This window comes from Trachymyrmex septentrionalis, unplaced genomic scaffold, assembly GCF_001594115.1.
Source record: "Trachymyrmex septentrionalis isolate Tsep2-gDNA-1 unplaced genomic scaffold, Tsep1.0 scaffold277, whole genome shotgun sequence".
NCBI classification, from domain to species: domain Eukaryota; kingdom Metazoa; phylum Arthropoda; class Insecta; order Hymenoptera; family Formicidae; genus Trachymyrmex; species Trachymyrmex septentrionalis.
The window spans coordinates 26,818-39,803 of record NW_017305438.1 but is presented as its reverse complement, the minus strand read 5'-3'; the positions used below and the strand labels follow the sequence as shown (position 1 = coordinate 39,803).

General features: G+C 38.7%; 1 protein-coding gene across 2 annotated transcripts; it reads left to right on the top strand.

Annotated features, from left to right (window-relative positions):
• Nucleotides 1-2,404: 2,404 nt before the first annotated feature.
• On the top strand, nucleotides 2,405-11,965 carry LOC108749226. Of its 2 annotated transcripts, none has more exons than XM_018487792.1 (6): nucleotides 2,405-2,851; nucleotides 4,303-4,955; nucleotides 5,762-6,845; nucleotides 8,843-8,997; nucleotides 9,198-10,337; nucleotides 11,522-11,965. In XM_018487792.1, the coding sequence occupies exons 1-6, from the start codon at nucleotides 2,849-2,851 to the stop codon at nucleotides 11,622-11,624; spliced, it is 3,138 nt and encodes a 1,045-aa protein (XP_018343294.1). In that variant the 5' UTR covers nucleotides 2,405-2,848; the 3' UTR covers nucleotides 11,625-11,965. The 2 variants fall into 2 exon arrangements, with proteins under 2 accessions (XP_018343294.1, XP_018343293.1); XM_018487791.1 differs by having other exon boundaries at nucleotides 2,405-2,865.
• The last annotated feature ends 1,021 nt before the right edge of the window (nucleotides 11,966-12,986 follow it).

Genomic DNA, 12,986 nt, shown 5'->3' with positions numbered 1-12,986 from the left:
ATTTAATTGAATATATAATATATAGTAGTTCAATATCTTAACATTCAGACCGTAGTGGCGCTTCGTATCACCTTTGTAATGTATTTTAATGTAAACGGTCTTGTTTCCAATCGTATAATTTATATATATTATTATCTATATTATTTAATATTATATATTATTGTATGTAACTTTTTCTTAAAGCGAAAGGAAATCATTACTTTTCTGTTTCTATAAAACATTTCGAAATAGAACAGAAGTCATACTATTGAAATGACTTCAAAATTAATTATTACTGAAAGTTACATTTCAATCATTTACGATTTCTTTTAACGTCATTTTGACTTGTTCTATTCAGGTCTCTTCAATCTGTTTTCCATTTTATAAATTCCATTTTATAAAAAATTTCTTTTAACGTAACATAAAGTTCAATACAACGAACTACTTTTACGCCAATCAATATGACACGTACAGCATTGACCCAAGGAAAATAAAAAACCATTATAACATCAAAATGATGTGAAAATGATTCCAAAATAATTATTAAAAGTCGTTTTTTGATCAGTTAGAATTCATTTTAACATTATCATAATTTGTTGCTCTGCTTGGAAATGTTCCTTGGAAGCAAATGTGGATGATCCATCCTCTTCGAATAATTTCAGCAATCATGATATCTGTCTTTTCAAACGAAATGATTTCAGGGATGATACCAAAAGATACCCAAGAGATACCCGAGTTAAGTGGAACGCCCTATATACCGACGTCAAGAGTCTCGACAGTTGACGACCTCGCGGACAGCAGGTTGAAAAGAGGGACGCAACGGTGAAATCCGCTTACTCGTCTATATATAAACAAATGCAAATTTTAATATAACATATCTCTGCAACGAATACATCAATTTATATCATGACATTTATACGATATCAATGCATACAGTAAAATTAATATAATTCTTACTTTTTGAAATGGTTAAAGTAATAATTTATATAATTTTTACTTTTTGATAAATTGGTTAATTAACAGAATATAAAATAATCATTGCTATAAAAATATTACACTTATTCGAAAAATCCATTATTCCAGTTAGATATATTTATAGCTTTTCCCTTTCACACGATTGTTACAGTTCTATAATATACTTGGCACTTCATGCCTTTTGAAACTGTATATGTGTGCATTGTGTAGTAAAAGATCATACATACATTATTCATACGTACATAAATGTACAAATATGTGTATGATACAAGTCCATCATGTGGGGCACAAAATGTCGTATCATTTGGTTTAGATATAACACATTTATTTTTAACAAAATTGACGCAGAACTGATTACTAAGTTTAAAAACAGCTTTGGCCAAAAATATAAGATATTTGTTTTATTTATCTGTTGGATTCTGTTTTACTTATATCGATTATCGATATTGTACATAAATTTAAAGAATTCTTCAAACAAGGAGCAATTTACATCAAGTGTAAATCAATTTTTAAACAAAAATGTTTAATAAGGTGCCTAATTAATATTATAACTTTTCGTGCGTCCCTATGTATATGTTATATATAATTTATATTAATTTATATATATATATAAATATATATATATATATATTCTATTATATATCTGGGAAAAAATGTTTTATATATAATTATATATAAAATATGTCCATTTATATAACATTTTTCCCCGGGCATATACATATGCAGTGTCGACTGAAAACAAAGTGTTTTCCATTTCCACTCGAAAATCGGTTAACCATCTTTTGCAATCGAGAAGCGTTCTGATAAGGGACATTATGTAAATTCAGCTCGCTTATATCTGTCATCATGGATTCGATCCAAAAGGGAATAGCATATTTTCCTTGAGATACGTCGATGACGCTTAACCGAACCCGGAGGGCGGTTACTAGGGCGCAAAAATTCCGATAAGTGAAATCCGAGGAAACGCCACAGCGAGATTACAGTCTGCGGGCAGCAAATGTCGCTGTCGTAACTCAAATAAGTTTACCCACAAATCTACATTTCCGAAACCTCGAGAGGTTTCCGTTTTATCTTTTTTCAGGGTAAGGGGAGCAGCTCGCTACTCCTATTAACGTTTACGATCGTACGATCCCAATTGATAGATCCATAGAGACCTTCGTGGAGATCCTGCAACTTCTTCTTCTCTCCTCCCATTACAACCCTCAGCGTGACTTTGGGGTGTTATGGACAGAAAGACAGAGAGAGCGAGAGAGAAAGAGAGACAGAGAGAGAGAGAGAGAGAGAGAGAGAGAGAGAGAAAGAGAGGATAAGGATGGGCCGATGAGTGAGAGAGCGAAAAGCCGATCGATGCATTGAGGCGCCTAGTGGCCAGGCAGGCAAGGCACCAGCTCTCACTCCGCCAGCATGGAGAGCTCAGCCCCCGTTCTGTTCACCCCTGCCATCGGTGTACATGGCCTGCAGCGGCGGCGCACGATGTGGCTGGCTTCCCTCTGGGGATGGTATATGGGTAGCGTGCAGTTGCGCATCGACCTCCGGGGCGTGCACAGCGAGTAGCGGGTGGCGGCGCTCCTCGTGAGTGCGGCAACGACGACGGCGGCGGCAGCGGCGGCAGTGACGGTGGCGTGTAGGCGGGGTTCCCTCCGTCGTCACACTCTCTTCTTCGGGAGGCTGTACCGTGGTCGTCGTCGTTCACAATCGAGCCCACGAGGATGCCGTTGTCGGTGCCGACGATCACTGCCGATCGCGATTCATAGCTTTAGTCCTCTTCTCTTCTCTGTTACTCCCGTTCATCTCGTCGTCTCGAGCCAGTCATGCTGCCTTCATCCGAAGCCAACATCCGAATCGCAACGTTGGAATTGTCACTGTGATATGCTCGTTTCGCTGGCGAATTATTATGGTAAAAATCGACGGGTGCGTCCAACTTGACCCGCCCTGCCGTTGATCCGATTGTATCTCGGTATTTCTCAGTATAATTTGTTTACGATGACCGTAACGTTGAGTGGAATTGAATTGATCGTGTGCGTGGATGTTTAGGACGTTCGTCGAAACAGGTGTTTACGACGCGGCGTCCCGATACACATCTTATGTCTAGCCGATCGATTTAAATCTCCGACCTGCTTCAGACGCGGACTGACGCTAATGTGATTAGCCCGTGGTCCGCGGAATAGAACACTCGTAGGTCTTGCATATATTGTCGCGTTATATTATTAAGAATTGTTTCAGAGAAAGTTACTTAGACAGTTCTCCAAGTTCCGTGTGATTTTATCATTTTTATAAATATTACATAAATAAATAAAAGAAGAAAAGACGTAAAATCCGCTCGATATTGCAAACGCAAAAGTTAAATAAGTAAAATAGGTAAAAAAAAAACGAGTAAAGGAAAGATTTTAATGTAAACTAGTGTATTATCTCACATTTATTCACAATTCACTTAAAACTCCGTTTTTTATGGCATCGAATATTAGTTAATTGTGAATAAATGTGAGATAATATACTAGTTTAAATTAAAATCTTTCCTTTGCTCGGTTTTTTTTTTTTTTCTACTCATTTAATTTTTGTGTTTACATAAATAAATTGTAAATACTCGGGAAAAAATGTTTTATATATAATTATATAAAAAATTGACATACATATTTTTTATATACAATTATATATAATTATATATAAAATATGTTCATATATATAACATTTTTTCCCGGGTAATTGTTTAATGTTATTAAGTACTAAAATATACGCGGAAAAACAGTTAATTTAAAAATTTTTTAGCTAGATGAAAATAATTTTGATGGACCAAAATAATTAGGTAGAACACTGAAACATTAACAATATTGCAAACAGTTTTAACATTCGAGCAACCATGAGTTTAAATGCTCTATGTAATTATTTTATAATTATTTCATAACAGCCCAAACAAAATTATTTTCAGATCTGTAGTTAATTATATTTTAGATACTCTTCTTACTAAAATCGTTTTTTCTATATATAAATAAATTATACATAATTAAGTATCAAATATTAAATATACACGGAAAGAACAATTTTACTAAAGTATCTGCAAATTTAACTAAATAGACAGAGCTGCAAAATAATTTTGTTAAGTCAAAATAATTGTAGAATGCTTAAAAATTGATGCTACAACATTGTAAACAGTCTGGCAACCAGTTCAAGCATCTTATTTTAATATTCCAAACAAAATGATCTGTTTAGATCTGTATGTAGTTAAATTTGTAGATGTATACTAATTAAATTGTTAAATATTTTAGCAGAATCGTCCTTTCCAAATATATTAAATATAAAACTGCAAATGTAGATAAAACCCCTTCACAGACATATGTTTCTCGTTGACAGGAGATAGCTGATGCCGGAGGAGGATCCGACAACAACAACAATAACAGACGACAATATTTCCGATCATCACGTCGTATTGTCTCGCTGCTGCTGCTGCTGCTGATCGCTGACGCGTCAAACGGCGGCGGCGTCGGGGGTGGTACAGGAGGCGGGGGCGGGGGCGGTGGCGGTGGCAGCGGCAGCAGCGGCGGTGGTGGTGGCAGTGGTGGTGTCAGCATCATCGGCAGCGGCATTGGTGGTGGCACTTGTGGATTGGCCGAGTTGACGTGCCGGGACGGCCGCTGTGTGCCGATCGACGCTTACTGCAACGGTGAGGATGACTGTGGTGATGGCAGCGATGAGCCGACGATGTGCACGCCGTGCAATCGCACGTATCACGGCCGCGAGGGCCACACGTACAAACTGGACCTGCCCAGGCCAGCCGAGGAACGTCTGCCGTTCCTCTGCCATCTGACGTTCACCGCGGCCGGCCAGGGCTACGGCGAACTGGTCCAACTGCTGTGGGACGCGTTCAGCGTTGGTCGCGTCGACGCGAATGCTGACAACTACTTCACCAGCTGTCCCGAGGGTTCACTTCAGCTTGCTGAACTCGGTAGACACTTCACTGGCGGCTCGTGGTGCGGCGTCAGCGAGGGTCGTGCGTCCTACTACAGGTACACACGCACTCTCTCTCTCCCTCTCTCTCTCTCTCTCTCTCTCTCTCTCTCTCTCTCTCTCGAGTTCACTCTTTAGCGTATATTTATACACCATACATAACCGAGTCTTCAATTTCCACTTGGACCTTCTGATTAAAAGAAGATGTACTGCAGATACTGCAGATCACTCGGTCTCAATCTACAAATTTAAAGAGTTTTTCATCAATGATAACGACTAATTATCAATATTCTTCATTAATATCTTTCATTAATATTTATACATTCTGTGAACATTCTTCTATTATTCCAAAGTATATACGGAGTATATTTGGAATATTTAAAATACAAATCAAACATATATGTTTTAAATGTGTAAATGAATTATTCAAAAATATTGTGATACGACACACGTGTCGCGTCAATCACAATATTGGGAATGTGTCATTTTTATAATATATGTCTTTTATTATATTTACAAAGACATTAAAGACATTAAAAGATGTCTTTTAGACAAGTCTTGAAGATATCTATTAGACATATAACTAATAGATATCTTTCAAGAGAGAGCATATCTTTAAGATGTCTATAGACGTCTTTTAAAAGTTCTACAAAGATATCTTTAATAATATCTGTTTAGACATCTTTCAGATATCTTTTAAGAGATATCTTTGAAATGTCTACAAGATATGACCTCAATGTTTTTTCTGGGATATTATACATTTCATATATATATATATTTCCACCTGAGTAACATCGAGTTAATGATTAATAATTATCATTAATAATATCATTAATGATTTATTGTTTGATCAATGTTTGATTAGTGAAACCAGTACGGTCACTGCCTCTATACGACTGTTCCACGCACCGTCCGCGGTGCCTTTCGAGTTTCGTCTCCGTTATCGCTTCGTCGCGCGTAATGAAGCGGTCGCCCGACTGGGCAAACCGGAACTGCCAATCGAGCGGGGTTCCCCAGTGCCGGGCACCTACTGTTCCCGTAACTTCTACGAATGTCACCTGAAGCAATGCCGGCTGCAGAGTCCGAACTATCCTGGCGAGTATCCGCGCAATGCGAGTTGCTTGATCACCGTGCGCCAGAAAGAGGTGCCCACGTGCAAGCATGCTATGATATCCGTCAAGAGCACGCCTACCGGTCCAGTTGGTCTCAGCGCCACTGTCAACACCAGCCTCAGTGTCTGGCAGGACTGTTCTCCGGACCGGGACCGTCTGATCTTCCGCGACGGCGCGCGGACGGAAGATCCGGTCCTCTTGGTGTATTGCGGAGGCCCACTGCCGCAGGTGACCGCACGTGGACCCGCCATGCAGGTGGAGTTCCGCAGCTCGCCGGTCGCGATACCGCTGGGCGCGTCGTCCCTGCGACTCGAGCTCGAGCTACGTGTGATCTACGTCGACTCGGACGGTCTGGATTACGCCAAGGGCCCGCAAGGCTGCCACTTTTTCGTCAACGGTACCGGCGTCGGTAGTAAGCGCAGCGGTACGATACGCGCACCTCTTCACGCGCTACCTCCTGGCTCCAGCTGCACGTGGAACATCAAGGGTGCGATCGGTGACCGTGTGTGGATATACTTCTCGTCGTATTCCCAGCGTGATCTCACTGGTAACGGCGAAAACAACAACGCGACCGCCGGACAGTTGACCCCGGACATCTCCGCGGCGTCAGTGTGCGCGGTTAAACTCGTCTTCTGGGACGGCGCGCCGAATACGGGTCAGCCGATGGCCACACTGTGCGATGACACGCCCAAATTATGCGCTCATGCGGCTCTTCGGAATGTCACCAGGAGCACCAGGCCGTGTACCGAGGAGGAGAGCTACCTGACGACCGCGCCGAGCCTGACGCTGCGCATGGAAACTGTTCTGGGTACCGCTCTTCATCCGATTAACTTCCACGTGAGTATACTCATCTATCTATAGGATGCTGTATCCCTACTGAAAAAAAATCACGTCACACAGTTGCATGATGGAATCATGTAATTAAAACATGTCAATTACGTAATGAATTGTTCCAAAAAATCAGTACATGATTTTGAAATTAAATTAAAAACTATTATTTTGAAAAGTCACATGATGATATGTTCTTTTTTCTTCTATTTCTATCATTCAATTTTTTTAAATTCAATAACTATAAAATCATATGATAGATGAAATTATTTCTAATATGATGTGATTTTTCAAATTACATCATTAAAAAAAAATCACTTACTGATTTGGAACAATCCATTACATGATTTACATGTTTGAATTACATGATTTCATCATTGACTTGATAAATTGTAACGTGATAAATTGTGACATAATTTTTTTTCAGTATCAGGGATCTATCTGGACTCCTTGAAGTCTCTCCAAGCAGAACCACAAGTCATTATATGATATGAAAATGACTCCAAAATCATTAAAAATCATTTTTCAATCATTTCCGATTCATTTTAATGTCATTGTCACATCGTGACTTGTTCTGCTTGGCCATTGGCCACATTATACTGAGACCCTATACATGCCCTGTATCTAGCCACTAACTTTCTACCGTAAACACCGTTTACGCCTTTAGTTGCTATGTGCCATTATCTCAGCGAGAAAATTAACCATTTTAGTGAGTCTTAAAAAATTAGATCGGGTAATGCGCGTTTACAACAAGTGGCCTATTTTAGATCAGGTCACTAAAAAGACATGACCTAAAGCCAGGTCAGGTCACCAAGTGTTTATAGCAATAGGCCTAAATAATTAAAGGTTGAATTAAAGTATAGATCGAGACCTAAATGCATGATGCAAACGTAACCGTTATTCTTGATTTAATTACATGTTTGATTAGATAGTCGATTCAATCTATTACTTTATTTCTGTAAGAGCCTTCTTTCCTTGTAAAAATTTTTCTCAGTTTTCCATATATTTTCTCGGAACTTTATATAAACAGAATTTTTCAAAATTTTTGAATAATTTTATAACGTTTGTTTTAGAAAATATCTTACAATTATTAGATCGATAGAAAAATAATGTCGGTTTTCCGTATTATAAAATGGTGATTTCCTTTTCCAACATATTGTATAATATTTGCGATTTTACCATTTGACAGAGCAAAGTTTGAGCTTAAGAATCTATGTATATTTTTTTTTATTGCGATATAATGATTTTTAACAAAGTTGTGAGCAGTCAAAGTCAGAATGCTCCTTTTACTTATTCTGCGAGTTAGGAACAAAAACTCGTAGGAACATAATTAAAAAAGATTTTGTAGGGAAAACTTCAAACTTTCACGATAGATAGTAAAAAATTTTATCAATTTTTTTTGGGCACATGACAAATCTATAAAGTAAGAAGAAAATTTTTCATTTTTTTTCAGCTAGTAGTTTTTTATATGTAAAAATTACCAAATTCACATAAACTCAAAAAATATAATAACTATTAAAAAGTATAGATTTCAGGCTTTAAAACCCTTTTTTTAAATTTAAATTTTGATCATTTTTTAATGAAGTTACAGCTGCTCTTAATAATAGTACAGAAAACCGATATTATTTTTCTACCGACCAGATTTGTTAAAAGTAACATAACATTAGATATAATTTTACACTCAACAATATAACGTATAATTAACTTAATCAATGTTATAATTTCGCACTCAACAATACAAGTGTAATAACATATGATATTACATAACAGTTGAATCAAGTGCAAAATTGTAACACTGATATAACATTATTTTTTATTGGTATCGATTGAGGTGATATAGACTTCTCAATATTTTTCAGAAGTATTTCATTTCATGTAAATAATTCTGAGAAAAATTTCGATGGGGTTGGAAGTTGAAATAAAACTTTGTTTACCAAAATGTATTAATAAGAGTGAAGTCAACACACTGAATTCATATAGTTTGCTGATTCCCTTTCTCCTTCTAGGCGCGATACGAGTTCGTATCCACCGTTCAAACCGGCGAGCCCTGGGGCGATGGTGTTTGCAGTCGAATATGGCGCAAGGTGCACGTCGGCGAAATAATGTCACCGCGCGACGTACGTCTATTCGGCCGGGGTGGTGCCAGCAAGTTGGATTGCAGGTAAAGACGGGATCAAATTTCTCACAAGTAGCAATCAACTGGCAGTCGCTAGAAAAACAAAGGGTTTCTAAGCAAACACGAATCCAAGCGCCATTCTAGCGCCATAGTAGCTTTCTCCCTCATCTATGCAATCTGAGTTGATTTGACTAGGAATCATGAATATGTATTGACTTTGATTACCATGTCTCTGGTCTATGCAGGTATCGTGTGGAAGCTGGGAGCGGAGAACGAGTCCGTTTGACACTGCATAACGTCAGTCTGGGCGAGTCCACCATGTGTACGAGCGATTCGGATCCACACACTGGTAAACCGCGCTGCGTTCAGGAAGTAGGATCCAGGGAAGCGCGTCTGGTCATTTACGAGTCACCGTGGCGAGATGTGAAGCTACCCCGAACGTGTCTATGCGATAATACGTCACACTTGCCGCTTACATATATTACCTCCGGTCGTGCGCTAGAGATAACTTTCTTGGTGGACCAACAAGCGCCCCACGAGGACTTTGAGACACTCTTTTTCTACGCCAGCTTCGAACTCATCCGCGTGCCGGAGTGTCCGCGGAAGCAGCGTATCCGTGGCGAGGGTGGCGAACTGAGATTCGTCAATCCCCCGCTGTCGAGACCGGACATCTATTGCGAAGGTCTCCCATGGCTGGTAGAGGCGCACGAGAACCGGTCACTCTTCGTTCTGACCTGGGGCTGGTTTTTGCCGTTGGAACCACCACCGCTCGCCGGTCCTGAAACGTCTGGCGGAGTCAGCGGTACCGGCAGCGGCGTTAGCGGCGATCAGGTCAAGTGTCCGACCACCAATCGCATTCTTCTCTATTCTGGCTGGCCACCGAAGTTGCTGAAGGTGGTGTGTCCGGCGGAACCGGGCGCCCGCGAGTTCACCGTGCACGTGTTCTCACAGGAATGGTTGGGTCCGACAGAGGAAGGTAAGTGGCCGGGTCCACCGAGGCCACCCGCATTATTGCTGGACTTTGTGGCGCGGGAATCCGGCCAGGCAGCCGCCTCCTGGCTGGAGATCTCCAAGAGTCGCGCGGCGCTACGCCGGCAGCTGCGTCTCCCGGAGAGAATCTCTGGCGGAGTGATCGAGAACGAGACGAACGGCATGCCGTCGTACATCGGCGACTGCCCGCACAAGTGCCCCGAGCTGGGTGCGTGCATCGCCGCCAGTCTTTGGTGCGACGGCCACGCGCACTGCCCGTCCGGTCACGACGAGGCCAACTGCGGAAATGGTGCACGGTTGCTTGGACTGCTCCCGCCCACCATATGGCTCGTCGTCGCCGGCGTCGCTGGAATTGTCACTGCCTTCGCGTGCCTATTCACTATTCTTATTAGCAGGTAACTCGAATTCTGAAAAGTAAAAAAAAGTGTTAATCCCTTAGATCCCATTAGTCATTATCAATACTGAACAATAAAGTTATTACGTAGCTGCAGAATAGAGTTGAAGCAAATGAGTCTTTATTACTTAGTGATGTAAAGATTATTACTGTTCTCCATTGTACTCTTCGTTGATTGAGACTAAAAGGCTCATCTTTAGCTGCTGGGCTTGTTAAACTTCTAAGTAGCTACAGAGGAAATTTAAAGCAAGTGAATCTTCATTACTTAGCGATGTAAAGATTATTACTGCTCTCTATTGTATTCTTCATTGATTGAGACTAAAAGATTAGGTTTATCTTTGGCTACTGAAGTTATTAAGTTCCACAATCCTTGCGTTTTTCCAGATTTTTTAATTCTAGAAACTAACAAAATTATTACACAACTTATTTACTGAGTGTTCTACTTATTATGTGACTACTTTTTATATATTTATCTTTGCAGCGTAAGGACGAATAAAAAATATGTTCAGATAAAGTTATATAGTTTAAAGGGGGAGAAATAATGATAAAATTAATTTTTGAAAAATCAATTTTTTAACGTCATAGGAAAATAATTGCCTTTTTAAAAAAATGACTGTTTAATTTCATTAAACGGCCATTTTAAAAAATCGCCATTAAATAGAATTATTTTTTACATAATATGATTTCTCTCATTTTTCTGTATATAAAAGTATTAAGGTAAAAATATAAAAAATCAATAGTTTACAAGATATTTTACACTTTATTCACTGCATAGCACATTTTGACATGAAATATAAAATATCTCTATTCGCACACATTTAACTATAGATATGTTTTTATAGATATATTCTTTTTAGCTAAAGTTCTTGCGCAGTTTACCTTTTCTTTTTTTTCCAGCGTGGAAAAGGAAGAAAGATGAAAGAGATTCAGCTAAAAAGAACAGGCCTTATATCTTAATAACTTTATACACAGAATAAATGCTGTAAAGAAAGCGTAATTACTTTTCAAAAAGGATATGTAATTGCATATTTGTTAGATGCGACATCCTGAATTTTATATATTTAAAATATATGGAAGCAGTCAGATTTTAATTTAGTGTGAATATAATTACGGAAACATAACGTATTTATACGCCAACCAAATATAGAACACTTTCTCTTTCATCTTACATCTTGTCTCTTTTAGATCCAAAGCTCGTACAAAGAGACTTCACTACAAGGGTTCGAAGAAGAGCAAGAAGCCGCGACGTGCACCAACTGAGGAGACGCTTCTGGGAGCGGCATCCTGACAACAGCCGCCCGGTTTCGTGGAGTACATTCACGTGGACCGGGAAACGACTGTCTAGCAATGCTAATTCTGTGCTTCACCGTCCAATGACTACTCTACTCAACTCATCCTCCCCCATAGTGCCATAATCATGCAGCGGGTGACCAGATTCCTCGGAACTCCACCACATGCTTCTTCTTTCCTTCATTTGTTTTTCCTCTTTCGAAGACATAACCTCGCGTTCGTTCTCGTGTCAGCCTGCATAGACTCGAGTCAAGTCGAAAAAAAATCTATTCATCGAATGTCTTCTATTCGCGAAATACTTAGTGATATACTTATTTGTGATAGTCCTCTATGACCCAATTCCACCAATATAATTTAATTTTAATCTCAGTTCAACTAACTCTTCATCTTTTTTCTAAGAATTACGTCCGTTTTTATCAATGTAGTTTAATTAGAGTAACTGTAATCTTGATTTAACTAAATTCTTCATCTTTTTCTAGTTCTAAGAATAAAAAAAGAATGAAGAGTAAGTTGAATGGAGATTAAAGTTACTCCACATTGGTAGAAAAGGATTAGAACAAGATGAAGAGTGTTGAATCAAGATTAAAGTTATATTGACAGTCTATATTGACAAGTCTATATTGACAGAAACGGACATGTATGTATTTAATTACAATTACGCGCTGTGTTACCTATATATACACAACACACACACAAACACATACATACACGTACGTGCGCATGCGTGCGAATCTCTCAACTTATGTCCAGTTCTACCAGAAATCTGTAAATTGACTTTAATCTCAGTTTAACTTACTTTTTATCTTTTTCTAGTTCTAAGAATTAGAAAAAAATAAAGAACTAAATTCCCAGTAAAACATCAATTAATGGTAACATAACTGTTATATAATTTCTCACTCAACAATATATAATATATATAACTTTTATATGTTACATAACTGTTATATGTTATATTAACAGTTATATTGTTGATTGGGAAATTATAATTAACAATTATGTTTCTATTGTATCGCGCTCATCGAAATCAAATCAAGGTTTATGTAATAAACTAAATAAATATAAGATAATCGCACTAACTGCGTTGATCACAGCCGTTATTATTATTTTTTATTAGTTTAAATTTATGGAGTCCTTGCTTTCATTAAATTTAACAGTTTTGTTTACTGAGTTAAACTGAGAGATTAAAATTAATCTACATTGGTAAAGACGGGCTTTAGATGTAATATTTCGATGAACAGAAAGTAAATCCCGTAAAGCTATGCGGCATTCGGGCAAAATCTACCTTTCAAACGCTATTATTACCTGACGATACACTAACTCGGGCGTTCTCACGTACAGTGATATAATTATTTTAGAAACT

Coding starts and splice junctions, on each gene's coding strand:
- LOC108749226 (XM_018487791.1), top strand. CDS start 2,824: ATGCTCGTTTCGCTGGCGAATTATTATGGTAAAAATCGACGG. Junction 4,956..5,761: donor GGTCGTGCGTCCTACTACAG/GTACACACGCAC, acceptor ATGTTTGATTAG/TGAAACCAGTACGGTCACTG. Junction 10,338..11,521: donor TTCACTATTCTTATTAGCAG/GTAACTCGAATT, acceptor TGTCTCTTTTAG/ATCCAAAGCTCGTACAAAGA.